At 34.5% G+C, this 15980-nt stretch overlaps 1 protein-coding gene and 1 non-coding gene across 5 annotated transcripts in view; one reads left to right on the top strand and one right to left on the bottom strand.

Annotated features, from left to right (window-relative positions):
- The window catches only part of CUL2 (cullin 2), a 174496-nt gene that overhangs the window by 108886 nt on the left and 49630 nt on the right, over positions 1–15980 (top strand). For 3 of the 4 annotated variants that reach the window (XM_006086685.3, XM_023752247.1, XM_006086688.3), the window contains 8 exons: positions 2462–2558; positions 2656–2766; positions 6592–6754; positions 10024–10148; positions 12346–12453; positions 13851–13910; positions 14748–14876; positions 14984–15070. In XM_006086685.3, the coding sequence (XP_006086747.1) occupies positions 2462–2558; positions 2656–2766; positions 6592–6754; positions 10024–10148; positions 12346–12453; positions 13851–13910; positions 14748–14876; positions 14984–15070 (880 nt within the window). The remainder of the gene's footprint in view (positions 1–2461; positions 2559–2655; positions 2767–6591; positions 6755–10023; positions 10149–12345; positions 12454–13850; positions 13911–14747; positions 14877–14983; positions 15071–15980) is intronic. The other variant, XM_023752246.1, reaches the window with a different exon arrangement.
- LOC111825518 lies at positions 14187–14289 on the bottom strand. Its single transcript, XR_002828701.1, has one exon. It is a non-coding gene; the product is annotated as a U6 spliceosomal RNA (small nuclear RNA).

Here is a 15980-nt window from a genome sequence, read left to right as displayed (position 1 = left end):
TTTGATCATAAAACGACCAAAATGGACCAGAACGGCAAAGTTGCTTCATGATAGTGCACTATCACACACTTCAAAACCAGTTAAAGACACATTAAAAGATCTTGCCTGGGAAGTATTAACCCACCCGCCGTATTCACCAGACCTTGCTCCTTCAGATTACCACTTGTTCCGATCTATGGCACACGCACTTTCTGAGCAGCACTTCAAAATGTACGAAGAAGTGGAAAATTGAGTCCCTGAATGCTTTGAGGCAAAGTTCTTTTGGGACGGTAGCCACAATTACCTGAAAGATGGGGGAAATGTGTAGCTAGCGATGGACATTACTTTGAATAAAGCACTTTTGATGTTTCTCTTGAAATTATCCTATTTTCTTTGATTATAAAGTCCGCATTATTAACCGGTACACCTAGTAGTCCTTTTAAGATCAAATAATATGTTTTATTTCTAAAAATTCTTTTTTAAAAAAAATTGATTTCAGAGAGAGAAACAGCAATTTGTTATTCACTTATCTTTGCATTCATTGGTTGGTTCTTGTATGTCCTCTCACCGGGGATTGAACCCACAATCTTGGTGTATCCGGATGATGCTCTTAACTGAGCTATCTAGCCAGGGTTAAGGTTTGGGGATGAGAGGACATTGGGGGGATAAGGGCACATTTGTAATATCTTAATCAATAAAGGGGAAAAAAATTCTTCATATTATTTTTTTAAGGCTCATCTCTTGGGACCACTGTTCTTAGATGAGACCAGATTTTATTCAGATGACCAATTTAGTCACCATGATTTCACTGTTTGTTTTCATTATCTGTCAGCCTAATAGAAATGAAGTATACACTATTTATAATGATTGAGTTCAGATATTATTCTTATAGGGAGGACAACTTAGTTATTAAGCACTAGGAATATCAATGTTTTTTCTAGGCATTACCTTATCTGAATCCAGCTTATCTGGGCCTTTTGGGATCAGAATCAAATGTCAAGAGTCCTGAGAATAGCAGCAGTGGAAGTTTTCCTGGTGCTGAACAGGGACAATAGGATTTGGTCATGAAAAGAATTTTAGGTAACCTGATTTTCCAAATATTCAGATATTTCTCATTCTTGGCTGATTTTCATTTTGGTCCTAGGCAAAGTTAAAAGGAAAATAAAAGTGATGTGTTCTAAATAGATAAGATAGGTTAGATCATATTTCGCCAGGTTTTTCATTTGGCCTTAAGAGGGAACTAACGAAGGTGAGCAGAGGAAATAAGCTCATTGTGTCACCTTATTGTTCTTATTAGTAATATAAAAATGTAGACTTTGTATCTAAGAATCTATGACTGACAGAATTACTGTAGCCATTAATTCATGTACAAAAACTTTCCCCAGAATATCCAGATAATTAAAGGAAGGGTAAAAGAGGATTAGAGGGATGCAGAGGCAGGGAGGGACACTAATATATAAAGGTAATTGCCTTAATACTTTTCTTAAATGTTAGAAAATCTTTATATACTACTACAAAGAACAAAAAGCGTTTACTAGGGAATTATAGTAATATATTTTCTGCAGCTCTCTTTGTAAACTAATTATTAATAAAAAAAATTTTAAAGCAAGGTGGAAGATTGCCAGGAGAAAGGTAAACCTTTGACTTAAACTGAGCATTAGTACTAGAATTAGAAACTCCTCTCTTAGGGCCAGACTATTTTACTGTGGCTTTAGGCAAACATTTTTCCTATTTCATTTCCCTATTTCAGTATTAGAAAGGCTAATATTCACCTACATTTTTAAAATCATGATTAAGACTTTCATCGCAATACTGCCTTGATTAAGTAGGAACCCATCAAATGTCAGATGAGTAATTGAGATGATTTTAGATCTCTATGCAAATGTAAAGGAATATAGAACTAAATATTTCACTGAACTTCTAAATAGATAAATTCCTTTGTGCTTGAATGGGAATCAACTCAGCAACTCTTGCAAATCTCTTAGAGAGAAAATAGTTATTAGCCATTTCAGTTAGTGAGAAATATATTCTATAGAGTGTACCTCTGAGGGATGCACCATCAAATTCTATAGGCATACTTGATGGTTCAAAGACTGAATTTCTCAGACCAAATCTTATAATTGTGTTTATGGCGAGTGAAGTTCAAATATTCTTGACCACCAATATTAAAGTCTTGAATTGATGGGCTCATGTCTGCTCTAAAATTAGAGTATAATTTTAGTATCAACAGAATATGCTTAATTTTACAAACAAGGCTTTTATTTATTGAAATGACATCTGATATGTTCACTAAATATCAAATATTAATTCAGCTGTTAAATGAAAAAATTAAAATTTTAAGAATTATGCATACATTGACCATTAAAATGCTTTACAATTTGATTCAACTAATAGAATAAGCAGTCATGTTTTGTCATACTTTGGTATTTCCATAGATAATTTGTGTTCTCAAGAATATTTTGTGTTATACACCTTCTTTTAGTGATCGTGGTGGAGAAGACCCAAACCAGAAAGTAATCCATGGGGTTATTAACTCCTTTGTTCATGTTGAACAGTATAAGAAAAAATTCCCCTTAAAGGTAAAAAGTCTCCTTTAAAAACTTGAGTAATCAGACCTTTAATTTCTTAAATTGCTTGTTTTCGTTTTTTCAATATGATTTTAATTGATTTATTTAGTTTTATCAGGAAATCTTTGAGTCCCCCTTTCTGACTGAAACAGGAGAGTATTACAAACAAGAAGCTTCAAATTTATTACAAGAATCAAACTGCTCACAATATATGGAAAAGGTAAGAAAGAAATGTATGTTAAATATATCATTTCTTATATATCAGGCATGGTTTTATGTAACAGTTTTTTTGTTAATATATTTTTTGGGTTAAAAAGTTTCTGTTTGGCCTTTACTCCGAGTTATAGTCAATGTACAATACCTATGATAAGTCATTTTTCTTGCTGTAGCATATTCCCTGAGGAAAAGTGCTATTCTGATTTTTGTCATGACTGATACTTTTTGATAAATCCTGATTGCTTGATTTGCTTGTCTTTAAAATTAACATGTATTTATGTTCTTGGCAAAATCTATATTTTATGCTTAGTGGATATGTTTAGGGAATAGTATAGATACTAGGTATTTAGGTTTTTATCTTCTTCATTTAAAATAGAAGGAAAAATATAATAATTCTGTAGATACTTGGATAGACCACTCTTCTGTTAAGTTTTTAATGAAAAAAATTTAATTTTTCCACAAGAAATTTTTATCTTTTAAATTGATTTCAGAAAGGAAGGGAGAGGAAGAGAGAGATAGAATTATCATTGATGAGAGAGAATCACTAATCAGCTGCCTCTTGTATGTCCCCCATTGGGAATCGAGCCCACAACCCTGGTATGTGCCCTAACCGGGAATCAAACCATGACCTCTTGGTTCATAGGTTGACACTCAACCACTGAGCCACACTCCACAAGAAATTTTAATCATTAAACCAACACACACTGATGACCATATTTAAAATTCTATGTGTATTTTCTCAGTAAAAGAATTAGTCATAGTATAAATTCAGTCATCACACAAGATATATTTAGAAATTTTAATGAGGGGTTTTTTTCATCTGCAGTGTTGGATTTCAAGCATTTCATTATAGGATGATTTTTTGTTAGTTTAAGCAAGAAAGATAAATATAAGAATAGCTATAGTATGTACATAGGTCATAGTATAGAACATAGGTCAAGAAATATCATTACTTACTGATAAGCTGTTATGTATTTCACAAAGCCCAGGGCTAGAAGTCTGAGCTGTTTAGTCTCTTCCTGCTTTTGTCACTCATTAGTTCTGGGACCTTGATTAAGTCATCCGGAACCTTGAGTAAGTCATCTGGGACATTTTCCTCCATCTGTTACATGCAGGTTACACAGTGGTCCTCAGCTCTTAGCCTTTTTTTCATCTGAGACTCTTGTTTAAGGATCTAGATCCAATCTTGAAAAGTGCTCACAGGATAAAGTGGTGCATATACCTCATTATATCTGGCTCTCAAAAAAGAGGCAATTGGCAAAAATATTGTATGGTTCCACTTAGATGAAATATCTAGACTAGGCAAATTCTTAGAGACAGAAAGTAGATTAGAAGTTTTTAGAAGGTGAGGCTAGGGAGTTATTGCTTAATGCTTATAGAGTTTGTTTGGTGTGATGAAAGAGTTTTGGAAATTGTACATTGTGAATATAATTAATGCCACTGAATTATATATTTAAAAATGGTTAAAATGGCAAATTTTATGTTATATACATTTTATCACAATTATAAAAACACTAATAATGTAATATACTGAAAACTATTGAATTCACCCTTGCATGGGTGAATCATATGATATGTAAATTATATCTCAAACTGTTAAAAGGAAGGCCATTGGAAACTGTGTTGGGAAAATAACATTTATAAGAGTAATTCACTTAACAGACTAAATAATTTAGCCTTCCTACTTCCCTTTCTGTGTCTTTCCTTTTCATTTTGGCCTTTCCCCCCAGCTGTAGTGGTTTTATAGCTATTGAAGCCCTGAATCCAGACACTCCAACCTTGTCTGTTTTCTCTTGATATGTACCTCAGCCCTAGCCCCACCCAGTTATCATGGTTTTTCTTTTTCTCCTCCTTCCTCACCTCCCTCAGACCCACACTCTAATTACTGTTGCATTTAGTTAGACCATAAACATATTAAAGTCACTTATAGTATAGTATAAATGACTACTAGACATAATACTTTTAAGAAATTTTTATTTTAATTGAACTTATTGGGGTGTTTGCCTGTCTTCACATGGCCATCTTCCCTCTGTGTGAGAACTTATTTTTTAATTTTTTAAAATATACTTTTATTAGAGAGGAAGGGAGAAAGAGAGAGAGAGAGAAACATCAATGATGAGAGAATCATTGATCAGCTGCCTCCTGCATACCCCCTACTGGGGATCAAGCTGGCAACCTGGGCATATACCCTGAATGGGAATCATAGGTTGATGCTCAACCACTGAGCCACGCCGGTCGGGCAGAACTATTTTTATTTTAAAAGAAAAACACGATGACCAAAATGACTTTCTTAGTTGATGAAATACTCTAGACCCCACCTTTGGTTTCTACAACTTTGCCCTGAACTCCTGGCTCCACACAACATGGTATAGCACAGTAGGAAAGATAGGACTGTGTCTCTCAGTCTTGAGCCTCACTTTCATCGAAAGATATCTGAGAGGTATCCAGGAATGTGTTATTTCCCCTCTCAGCATAATTTTTTCTCTCAACATCACCTTCTTATGCCCAGGTAAACTCAAGCAGTACTTCCCAAAGGCTTAAATGCACATAGTTCCCTGGGACCAGTTCAGAAACTCTAGTTCCATAGCTTTACATTACAGAATACTTTCCTTTTTTTCTGTTTTGTTAATCCTCACCTGAAGATATTTTTTTCCATTGATTTTTAGAGAGAGTATAAGAGAGGGAGAGATGGAGAGAGAGAGAGAAAGAGAGGGAAACATCAATGTGAGAAAGACACATCAGTTGGTTGCCTCCCACACAGGGATAGAACCTGCAACCCAGGTAATATGTCCATGACTGAGAATCAAACCCAAGATCCTTCAGTGCATGGGCTGACACTCTAACCCAGTGATGGCGAACCTTTTGAGCTCGGCGTGTCAGCATTTTGAAAAACCCTAACTTAACTCTGGTGCCGTGTCACATATAGAAATTTTTTGATATTTGCAACCATAGTAAAACAAAGACTTATATTTTTGATATTTATTTTATATATTTAAATGCCATTTAACAAAGAAAAATCAACCAAAAAATGAGTTCACGTGTCACCTCTGATACGCGTGTCATAGGTACGCCATCACTGCTCTAACCATTGAACAGTGCCAGTCAGGGCCAGAATATTTTCAAATTTAAACATTTGCGTATGCATATGCTATGCTGGCATGATTTTCATTGCAAACGTATTTTTGTTTTGAGGTCGAAATTAGCCCAGTTCTCTGGCTGTTATCTTTATTAGTTCTTGTTAATGTTAACCAGTGTATTGTTTGTAGGTCAGTGCTTTTTATATATAGGAAAAACTTTAATAAAAGTCTTGATTGACATATCTAACTATGCCTAAATATATTTTGACTTCCAAAATTTTAATGAAATCTTTACTGTGATAGTTAACTATGATATTCATACCATTGATGAGAAACCAACATAAAATAATTAATCTACTTGATCCAGTTAATGTGACTTATTTTTAGATTAATAATTAGATATTTATAAAGTGGCCACCTGTTTGGGTTTTTAATAATCTTTACTCACTTTTCCTGTTGCATGTTAGGTTGTCAATATAATAGGATGATCGGGATCAGTAAATGAAGACAAAATGTAGACTAAATAACTTTAGTTCTTTTTCATAAGACTGTGGTGAAATATAGGTGACAGCTAGTAGCTTAAATAAAATTTGAAATGATTTATGGAATGTGGGTTTAAATTGGTTATGTAATCCTTATTCGTTACTTGACCATGTTTAGCTGAGCCATTAAATTAGGCTACCTAAGCTACTTACTGATATTACAGTTTTTTTCTCCTGGTAGTTTATGACTATAACAATATATTTCTAAAGGTTCTAGGTAGATTAAAAGATGAAGAAATTCGATGTCGAAAATACTTGCACCCAAGTTCATATACTAAAGTGATTCATGAATGTCAGCAACGAATGGTAGCAGACCACTTACAGTTCTTACATGCCGAATGTCATAATATCATTCGACAAGAGAAAAAAAATGGTAAGTGACACGAAATATAAATGTAAGTTAAAATAGAATTATAAACCACTTTTTACATAGTTAAGTTAACTTAGATTTCAAGTATATTATAGTCATAATCTCTAAAATATTTGATATGCCTTATTAATAATTTATTTTAAAGGACTATTTTGGAAAAGTATATTCACAAAGGGCATTCTAAACTAAAAGAAAAACCTGAGAAAATAGGTTTGCACATTTTTATGTATCATAAGGGCTAATTTCCTTAATACATTAGGAATTTTAATAACAGTAGGAAAAAGGCAAAGAATATAAAAGGGAATTATAAATGAATTTTAAATATATAGAGATGCACAATCTCACTCAAAATAGGTGGTAGACAAAATAAAAATACAGCAGCTCTCTCTATGGAGCATGCCAGCACGTTTTCCCCAGGCGCGTTTTCCTCACCTCTCTCTTTCTCCTTAACACATTGCGTACCGCATAGAATCTCTAAGACATACGCCAGGGACCGCACGTTTTTGGGCAAACTGCACGTTATTTAAATCATCATAATGCACTTTAGGTGTTGTTTTTCAATAATTATAACATTTTTATTTACAAAAACAATTAAACAATTAAAGTTCCTAGTACTTTTTTAACGTATGGTACTGCGTAAAACATTTTCCTCTATGAAGAGGGACCAAACAAAATTTACATAAGTATCTAGATTCGCTCCTTTTTCCATGGGCGTGAAAAATGAGAACACTCGTGAGCGGTCCTTAACAGATGGCGCGCGAAACACGAGAACACTCCTGAGCGGTACGAAATGTGTTAAGCTCCAAGGGCCCTTTTTTGCTTCTGTAACTTGTTTTGTAAGCCCATTTCTTCTACATCTCACTTCTACCTCTCTAACTTTCTAAATGAACTTTCTCTTGTGGTTTCTATTAAATAAATAATTAAAAATGAAAATACTTGATTTAAGACAAAAGGGGCACTGCAGACTATTGGGTGAAAGATGATAGTCTTTTCAACCCATAATGCTGAGTCCACTGGATATTCATTTAGAAAAATGTGAAATTTGATCTTTACTCCAGACACCATATACAAAATCAAGTTATTGTAAGCTTTTTTTTAATCCTCACCCAAGGAGTGAGGATATTTTTTCCATTGATAACTAGAAAGAGTAGAAGGAAGGAGGGAGGTGGAGAAAGAGAGAGAGAAACATCGATATGTAAGAGAGACACATTGATTGGTTGCCTCCCACACGAGTCAGGAATTGAACCCGGGGCCCAGGTACATTCTCTTGACCTGGAATGGAACCCTTGAAACTCCGGAGTGCAGGCCGACACTTTAACCATTGATCCACACTGGCCAGGGTCATTGTAGGCTTTTGATCTAAATGTAAAACAGTAATAATTTTAGAAGATAATATAGGAGAATAACTTCATGACCTTGAAATAGGGAAAGGTATTTTAAGTAAGACACAAAAAGCACTAACCACAAGGAAAGATTGATCGAGTGGACTGCCTTAAAATTAAGAACTCTGGATCATCAAAAGATAGTCATAGGGTAAATATATATAATATAAATTATATAATAAATATAATTCCATTGTATATATGTACTACATCTTCTTATTTGAAACTACAAAAGGTTTATGTCCAAATATAAAATGGCCAACAAATTTGAACAGGCACAGGAGAGTAGAGGATATCCAAATGGCCAATAAACATAAAAAGGCACTTAATTTCATTAAAATAGGAGAATGCAAATTAAAACCACACTAAGCTATCAATACTTACATTTTGATAGAAAATTTAAAAATTAAAAATAATAAGTGTTGGACCCTGGTCCGTGTGGCTCAGTTTGTTGGGCATCATCCCATGCACTGAAAGGTTGTCAGTTGGATTCCCAGTCAGGGCACATGCAGGGGTTTTGGGCTTGATCCCCAGTAGGGGCTGTGCAGGAGCAGGCAGTTGGTGTTCACTCTAACATCGATGTTTCTCTCTTTCCCTATCCCTTCCTCTCTTTCTAAAAATAGTAATAAGTGTTGGGAAGCATGTGGAATAGTGGGAACTTGTTATACACTGGGCTGATAATATAAATTGATGCAACCACTTTGAAACTGGCATTAACTGCTGAAGTTGAAAATACGAAAGCCATCCCTTTCCTATACATATAATTCCCCGGCAAAAGAGTATGGACATATATACAAAAATGTTCATAGCAGCATTTTTTGTAATAGCCAAATGGAACAACTCAAATGTCCAATAACAATAGAATGGATGAAGTACAGTATATTCATACAATGGGATATAACAGAAGAGTGAAAATGAACAAATTACATTTACATAAAGCAATATACATATAAACATGTTGAACAAAAGAAGGTAAACATGAAAGAATTGTATTGATTCCATTTTTATAGATAGTTCAAAACAGGCAAAAGTAATCTTTGGTTTAGTACTTATGATAGTGATTACCTTTGCAGAAGAGCAAGAGGAGTAATGATTGGGAAGAGGTGTGAAGGGGACTTCTAGGTGTAGGTAATGTCTGTTTTTTACCCTGGGTAGTGATTACTTGAAGGGGCGTGTTTGTGTTCACTTGTGATAATTTATTGAGATATGCACTTTTGGTTTATACGCTTTTCTGTATGTATATTACATACTTTAATAAAAAAGTTTAAAATAAAGCCTTTACACTGAGACATTATTTTTTACCTCTCATTGGCAAAGATCAAAATGCTTGATAATACATTGTTGGCAAGGGAGCTTCCTGCTGTTGGGAGCTCTGTTTAGAAGGATCCTTCTAGAAGATTAAGCTTTGACACAGCAATACCACTTCTAGGGATTTATACCATAGATGTTACTGTCCATATACAGGACTATTATTTGTAACATTGTAGTATGAAGAGATTGGAAACAACCAAATTTCCATCAATTGTTAAGTAATTTGATATATAATGGAGTGCTGTATAGTTGTAAAATATGAAGAAATGCTCAGTGTACTGATAAAAAAAGATCTCTGAGTGAAAATGTGTTCTGCATTTGCAAATAATACACAAAATACACTACACTCTTTTATAAAAGGGGGCAGAGGGAAGAATATATGTATTTGCCTGAATGTGCATGCAAGAGCTTTGAAAGAACACAATATTGCTTTCCCATGGGAAGGAGGACTGGGTGGTTGGGAGACAGAAGTGGGGGACTTTCTCTGCATACTCTTTTTATAATTCTGCATTTTGGGCCATATATTACCTAATATTTAAAAAATATTTGGAAATCTAATACAAATTTTTTCCCCCTCAGACATGGCAAATATGTATGTCTTACTCCGTGCTGTGTCCACTGGTTTACCTCATATGATACAGGAGCTGCAAAATCATGTCCATGATGAGGGCCTTAGAGCGACCAGTAATCTTACTCAGGAAAATGTGAGTTATATAAGGAAATGGAAAATTTTCTCTTAATCAGATTATCACGCATTTAGGTTTTTTGTTTTTACCTTACTGTCTTAAACAATGAAAGAAAAGTTTTACCATGCCAATAGATTAAACATCTGTATTAAAATGTTTCAAGCATAAAGTTTATTGGACACATTTTGGAGTAATCAAATTATTAGAAAATCATTGAATGAGAAGCTTTTTCTTAGTTATACTGATATGTTCACTTAGCAATCTTAAATAATTGTATTTCTATATAACTGGCACTAATAGTTGTAGTGGTAATGGAATTAATCAATGGTAATATGGAGAACTCACAATTTGCTTTCTTTATATATACTCTGAGTTTGGTAGCCCAGGAAGCAAATTTAGATTAAAATGATCTTCCCTAAATATATGCTTCCTACCCAACGGTGACCATCATGTCCCTAATACCCACTTTTCTTAAGAGTTCTCTGACAATCAAATGACTATTTACAAAAAGGCATCTTTCCTATCATTGTATTCCTATCAAATCTTGTTGGACCATCTTGTTTTTACTAGTGATGTTTGATGAATAGATAGATATGACATGAAATGTTCTTTTTCCTAAGTAGAGCTATTTACTTGTCATCTATAATGCAGTAATCTATAATAGACAACATTATTCAGATGCTCATCACTTTAGTTGTAGATTTATTTGTCTTTGGCAAATCTTAGATTTTATGTCCTACCACAATAATACATAAGTTTTCTATTTTTTTAAAAAACTATTAGTTGCCCTATCTGGTTTGACTCAGTGGATAGAGCATCGGCCTGCGGACTGAGGGGTCCCAGGTTCGATTCCGGTCAAGGGCACATGCCCAGGTTGCGGGCTCGATCCCCAGTAGGGGGCATGCAGGAGGCAGCCGATCAATGATTCTCTCTCATCATTGATGTTTCTATCTCTCTCTCCCTCTCCCTTCCTCTCTGAAATCAATAAAAATATATTTTAAAAAATAAAAATAAACTATTAGTTGATATATTTTTATGTTTATTAATCTGTGTTTTTTTATTGGGTTTATTAATTTTATTAGTTTTACAGATTCAGGGTGTTAAATAATATTAGACATAGAGGCATAGAGTTTACTGTCCAGGACTGGGAGATAAAAATAAAAGAGAATGAATTTGTAATAGACACATAATTTAGCTGACTTAGTTAAGTCTTAAGTACTATATAATTATCCCCATTAAGAGTGAAAGCTCACACTCTAACCAGTTGCTTAGTGGTTAGAGCATTGACCCAGGGACTGAAGGGTTATGGGTTCGATTCTAGTCAAGGGCACGTATCCTGGTTGCAGGCTCGATCACCACCCTAGGCAGGGCATATGTAGGAGGCAACCAATCAATGTGTCTCTCTCACATCGATGTTTCTCTCTCTGTGTCTCTACCTCTCCCTTCCACTCTCTCTAAAAATCAATGGAAAAATATCCTCGGGTAAGGATTAGCAAAAGGAAAAATAAAAAGAGTGAAAGCTAAGTATTTCTTCATGCTGAGATGTGGGGGATTGCCCAACTCCAGGGGTCTCAATTTTCACAGATACTTGCTTTTGAGCTCTGCTCTCTCTTTCAGCCTTCAGTGGCTTTGAAGGCAGTTTTTGTGTATATAATCCTCTTTGAAAGTGATAGACTTAGTGGTTTAGAGACTGTATCTTGTTACTCTTAAGAAACAGTATTCCAACATCGGAGAGAAGTGTGTTTTCAGTGAGTTCTTCTGGCAGAGGAATTATAGTCCTGCATTGCTGGTGTTGAATGACAGCTAATTTCAACATTAAAGTTTTAGATTTTTAAGACAGTTTCCAAAAAATATTTTTTTTAAATTTTTTTAGAGAGGAAGGGACAAGGGAGGGAGAGAGAAACATTAATGATGAGAGAGACTCATCAGCTGCCTACTACACGCCCCACACTGGGGATTGAGCCTGCAGCCCAGGCATGTGTTGTGACCAGGAATCGAACCGTGACCTTCTGGTCCATAGGTCAGTACTCAACCACTGAACCACGCCGACCAGGCAAGACAGTTTTAGCTAAAAATACTTTTTTGAGAAAGTGTGTGCTTGCATAACATGAATTTTCTTGGGAAAAACTTTACTCTTAATTAAATGACTATTTAATAACTCTAATATCTTTGAACTTCTTAAATGTATTTTGTACTTTGTATTTTATATTTCTAGATGCCAACACTATTTGTGGAGTCAGTTTTGGAAGTACATGGTAAATTTGTTCAACTTATCAACACTGTTTTGAATGGTGATCAGCACTTCATGAGTGCATTGGATAAGGTAACTTTAATAATAACTATATCTACAGATACTTCTCAACTTATGTCGGGGTTATGTCCTGGTAAGCCCATCATAAGTTAGAAATATTTTAAATCAAAATTCATTTTATACACCTAACCTACTGAACATCTTACCTTAGCTGAACCTACCTTAAACATTCTCAGGACACTCTCATTAGTTATAGTTGGGCAAAGTCATGTAACACATTAAATACATAGTAGAGTATCATTATTTATCCTTGTGATGGCACACCTAACTGGAAACTGTGGCTCACTGCCACTCCCCAGCATTAGGAGAGAATATTGTACCACATATCACCAGCCTTGGAAAAGATCAAAATTCAAAGTACAGTTTATTGAATACATATCGCTTTCTCACATATTAAAGTAAAAAAAATCGTAAAAATCATATTAAGTCAGGGAATGTCTGTATAAATACAGTTGACCCTGGGATAATTCAGAGGATAGGGGCCCTGATACCCCTCCCCTTTAGTTGAAAATCCACATATAACTTTTGACTTCCCCAAAACTTCACTACTAATGGCCTACTGATATTACCAGAAGCCTTACTGATAGCATAAACAGTCAATTAATGCATATTTTGTATATTTAGTATAACTACATTATCACAATAAAGTAAGTTAGAGAATAAAGAAATGTTATTGAGAAAATCTTACGGAAGAGAAAATACATTTACAGTATTTGTATCAAAAATCTGGGTGTAAGTGGACTCGTGTTTTTTAACAGTTAATTGGAATTCTATTTCTATATTCATTCTTTAGGGCGGTTTCAGGATTGAGGCTTCTAATTACAAGATTTCTAATCTTGACATGGAGATTAATTAATTTAAATGTGAAAATCAAAATAATAACATAACTTTCAAATTAACAACAAATGGTTAAATTGAATGTTTGAATTATATGGAGATTGAATTTCTCATGATTATGAGAACAATGATTCTAAGGGGAATTGTTAGTAAACATTATAACATGTTCTGAAAAAACATGTATAATTTTAGTGTTTTAGTGCTGATTTTTAATTTAAATAAATAATATTTCAAAGAAATAAGTATATTTTACAAATTTTTGAATTTTGGTATACTATAAAGGAAAATTGCTGATATGGTTATTTTAAGATTTTTTAAAAAATGTAGTCATATTTTATCTGTGTTCAGATATCAGTAATGAGTTATAAAGAATAGCTTTCAGTAGGAATGGGATATATAATTGGTCTATAACTACCATGAGGCATACAGTTAGAGGAGTTTACCCTGTGTTCAAAATGAAAACGAAATTAACAGTTTATGACCAAAATGCTGTGTTTTGTGTGGGGTAATAATTTATGGATGTGCAGATTATACCCTATTACTAGTTAATTACTGACTTGTTTACTATTTAGGCTCTTACATCAGTTGTAAATTACAGAGAACCCAAGTCTGTTTGCAAAGCTCCTGAATTGGTAAGTTTGATGATTGCTTAAAAAAATCTTATGGACATCAATATTAGAAAATGAAAACTGAGAAGAATGTTAAATTAATTTGTATTTGTAGCATGTTTCAGAAAAAGATCCATGAAACTAAATTATTAAAAGTAAACATTATCTACATTATATATGATTTGGCATTTATTTAAGGAATACAGTTGGACCTATGTACTATAGCCTTTTCTTGAGAAATAACTGGAGAAAAAAAATACTTTATTTAATAAAGTTTGGTGTTTTTTGTTTGTTTGTTTTTATAATATGAAACGCTTCACTAATTTGTGTGCATCTTTATGCAGAGTCCATGCTAATTTTCTCTGTCGTTCCAATTTTTGTAAGGCTTCTAAAACCCAAGCAGTACAGTTTGGGTTTTAAAGTATGTCTTCTGTGAAATAATTTGCATTACTTCTCATAGAGATTTTATTTATCTGAAATTGAAAGGAAATTTGATGATAATTAAAGAAAACTTAATTATAAAGTTGTGGTAAGAATAAAAAAAGTAATTGTTTAATGTCGAAAATTATAGAACTACTCAAAACGCACCTAGGTGTTCTTTTGAAACTTCTGTTGTTTATGTCAGTGTTTTATTGTTCACTGTGTTGATTAGATTTTTGAATTATTTATAGTTTTTTTTAAAATTTGCCTTATGACATATTTTAAATTCTTTAGTGCATATTCATAATTTTAAAAACATAAGTTTTAGGATGGCAGAGAACTTATTCATTGATATTTTGTACTATTGTCCTTTGCCTTTTTTGAGGCATATGTATGTATAGAAGGGCCCTTTATAAGATATACTGTCAATTTCTATTTGAGCTTGCTAAGTACTGTGACAACTTACTAAAGAAATCAGCAAAGGGGATGACTGAGAATGAAGTGGAAGACAAACTTACCAGCTTCATTACTGTTTTCAAATATATCGATGATAAGGATGTTTTTCAAAAGGTAAGTTGTGAATAGAGAAGTTTTATTTGGTTTAGTCAGATTTTATTTATTTTTGAAATTTAAGTCATCAGAAAGGAATTAACCTTTAGAAATATTTCTTAATATAGTTCTATGCAAGAATGCTGGCGAAACGTTTAATTCATGGGTTATCTATGTCTATGGATTCTGAAGAAGCCATGATCAATAAATTAAAGGTAATGTGAGCCTTTGATCTGATAATGTCATAGAAATTATTCTGCTAGCACAAAAAGATGTTAATTGTAGCAATTAGATATAACAACAGGAAATAATCAGCTGGTGACTGGTTAAATGTGTAATGGTATATCTATATGATGGGATATGCAAATACTGTATTAAAGGACAGATCTCTCTATATACAAGGTGTCCCCTAAAAATGTATACACACTTAGAATCTACACTAATAAAAGAGAAACATGGTAATTAGCGTACGACCGCTACCCTTCCCATTGGCTAATCAGCATATCCTTATGCAAATTAACTGTCAGCCAAGATGGCGGCCGACAGCCAGGCAGCTGGAAGCGAACATGAGGCTTGCTTGCTCCAGTGACTGCAGACTGCAACGTTCCCCGCCTGACTTGCCGGCCTCTGAGCTACAACTCTAAGAAACTATGTTGCAAATATAGAAGCTAAACAAAACCCCAGAAATCAGCTTTCAGCCAGCCGGGATCTCAGAGCTAGAGTTATACATTGTTTCGATTATAGCAGCGGAAGCCTCAGAGCTAGAGCCAGAGCTAAAGCTGGCCCAGAATAAAAAAAAAAAAAGAAAAGGAAACAAGGAGCGGTTGGGAGCTTCAGTCAATTGCCAGCCTGAAAGCAGCCCTCAGCTCCTCACCCAGACTGGCCAGGCACCCCAGTGGGGACCCCCACCCTGATCCAGGACACCGTTCAGGGCAAACCAGCCGGCCCCCAGGCCTCTATCTTATATAGTAAAAGGGTAATATGGCTCCCAGCACTGGGATCAGCGGAGCCGAGAGGCCTCCGGGCACCGGATCAGCGTGACAGGGGGCAGCGCCCAAACCCCTTGATCGCCCTGCGGCTCTGTGTGTGACAGGGTGCGGCGCCCCAACCCCCCCCTCCCCCCCC

Source organism: Myotis lucifugus, unplaced genomic scaffold (assembly GCF_000147115.1).
Source record: "Myotis lucifugus unplaced genomic scaffold, Myoluc2.0 scaffold_29, whole genome shotgun sequence".
NCBI classification, from domain to species: Eukaryota; Metazoa; Chordata; class Mammalia; order Chiroptera; family Vespertilionidae; genus Myotis; species Myotis lucifugus.
This window is presented reverse-complemented; position numbering and strand designations above follow the sequence as displayed.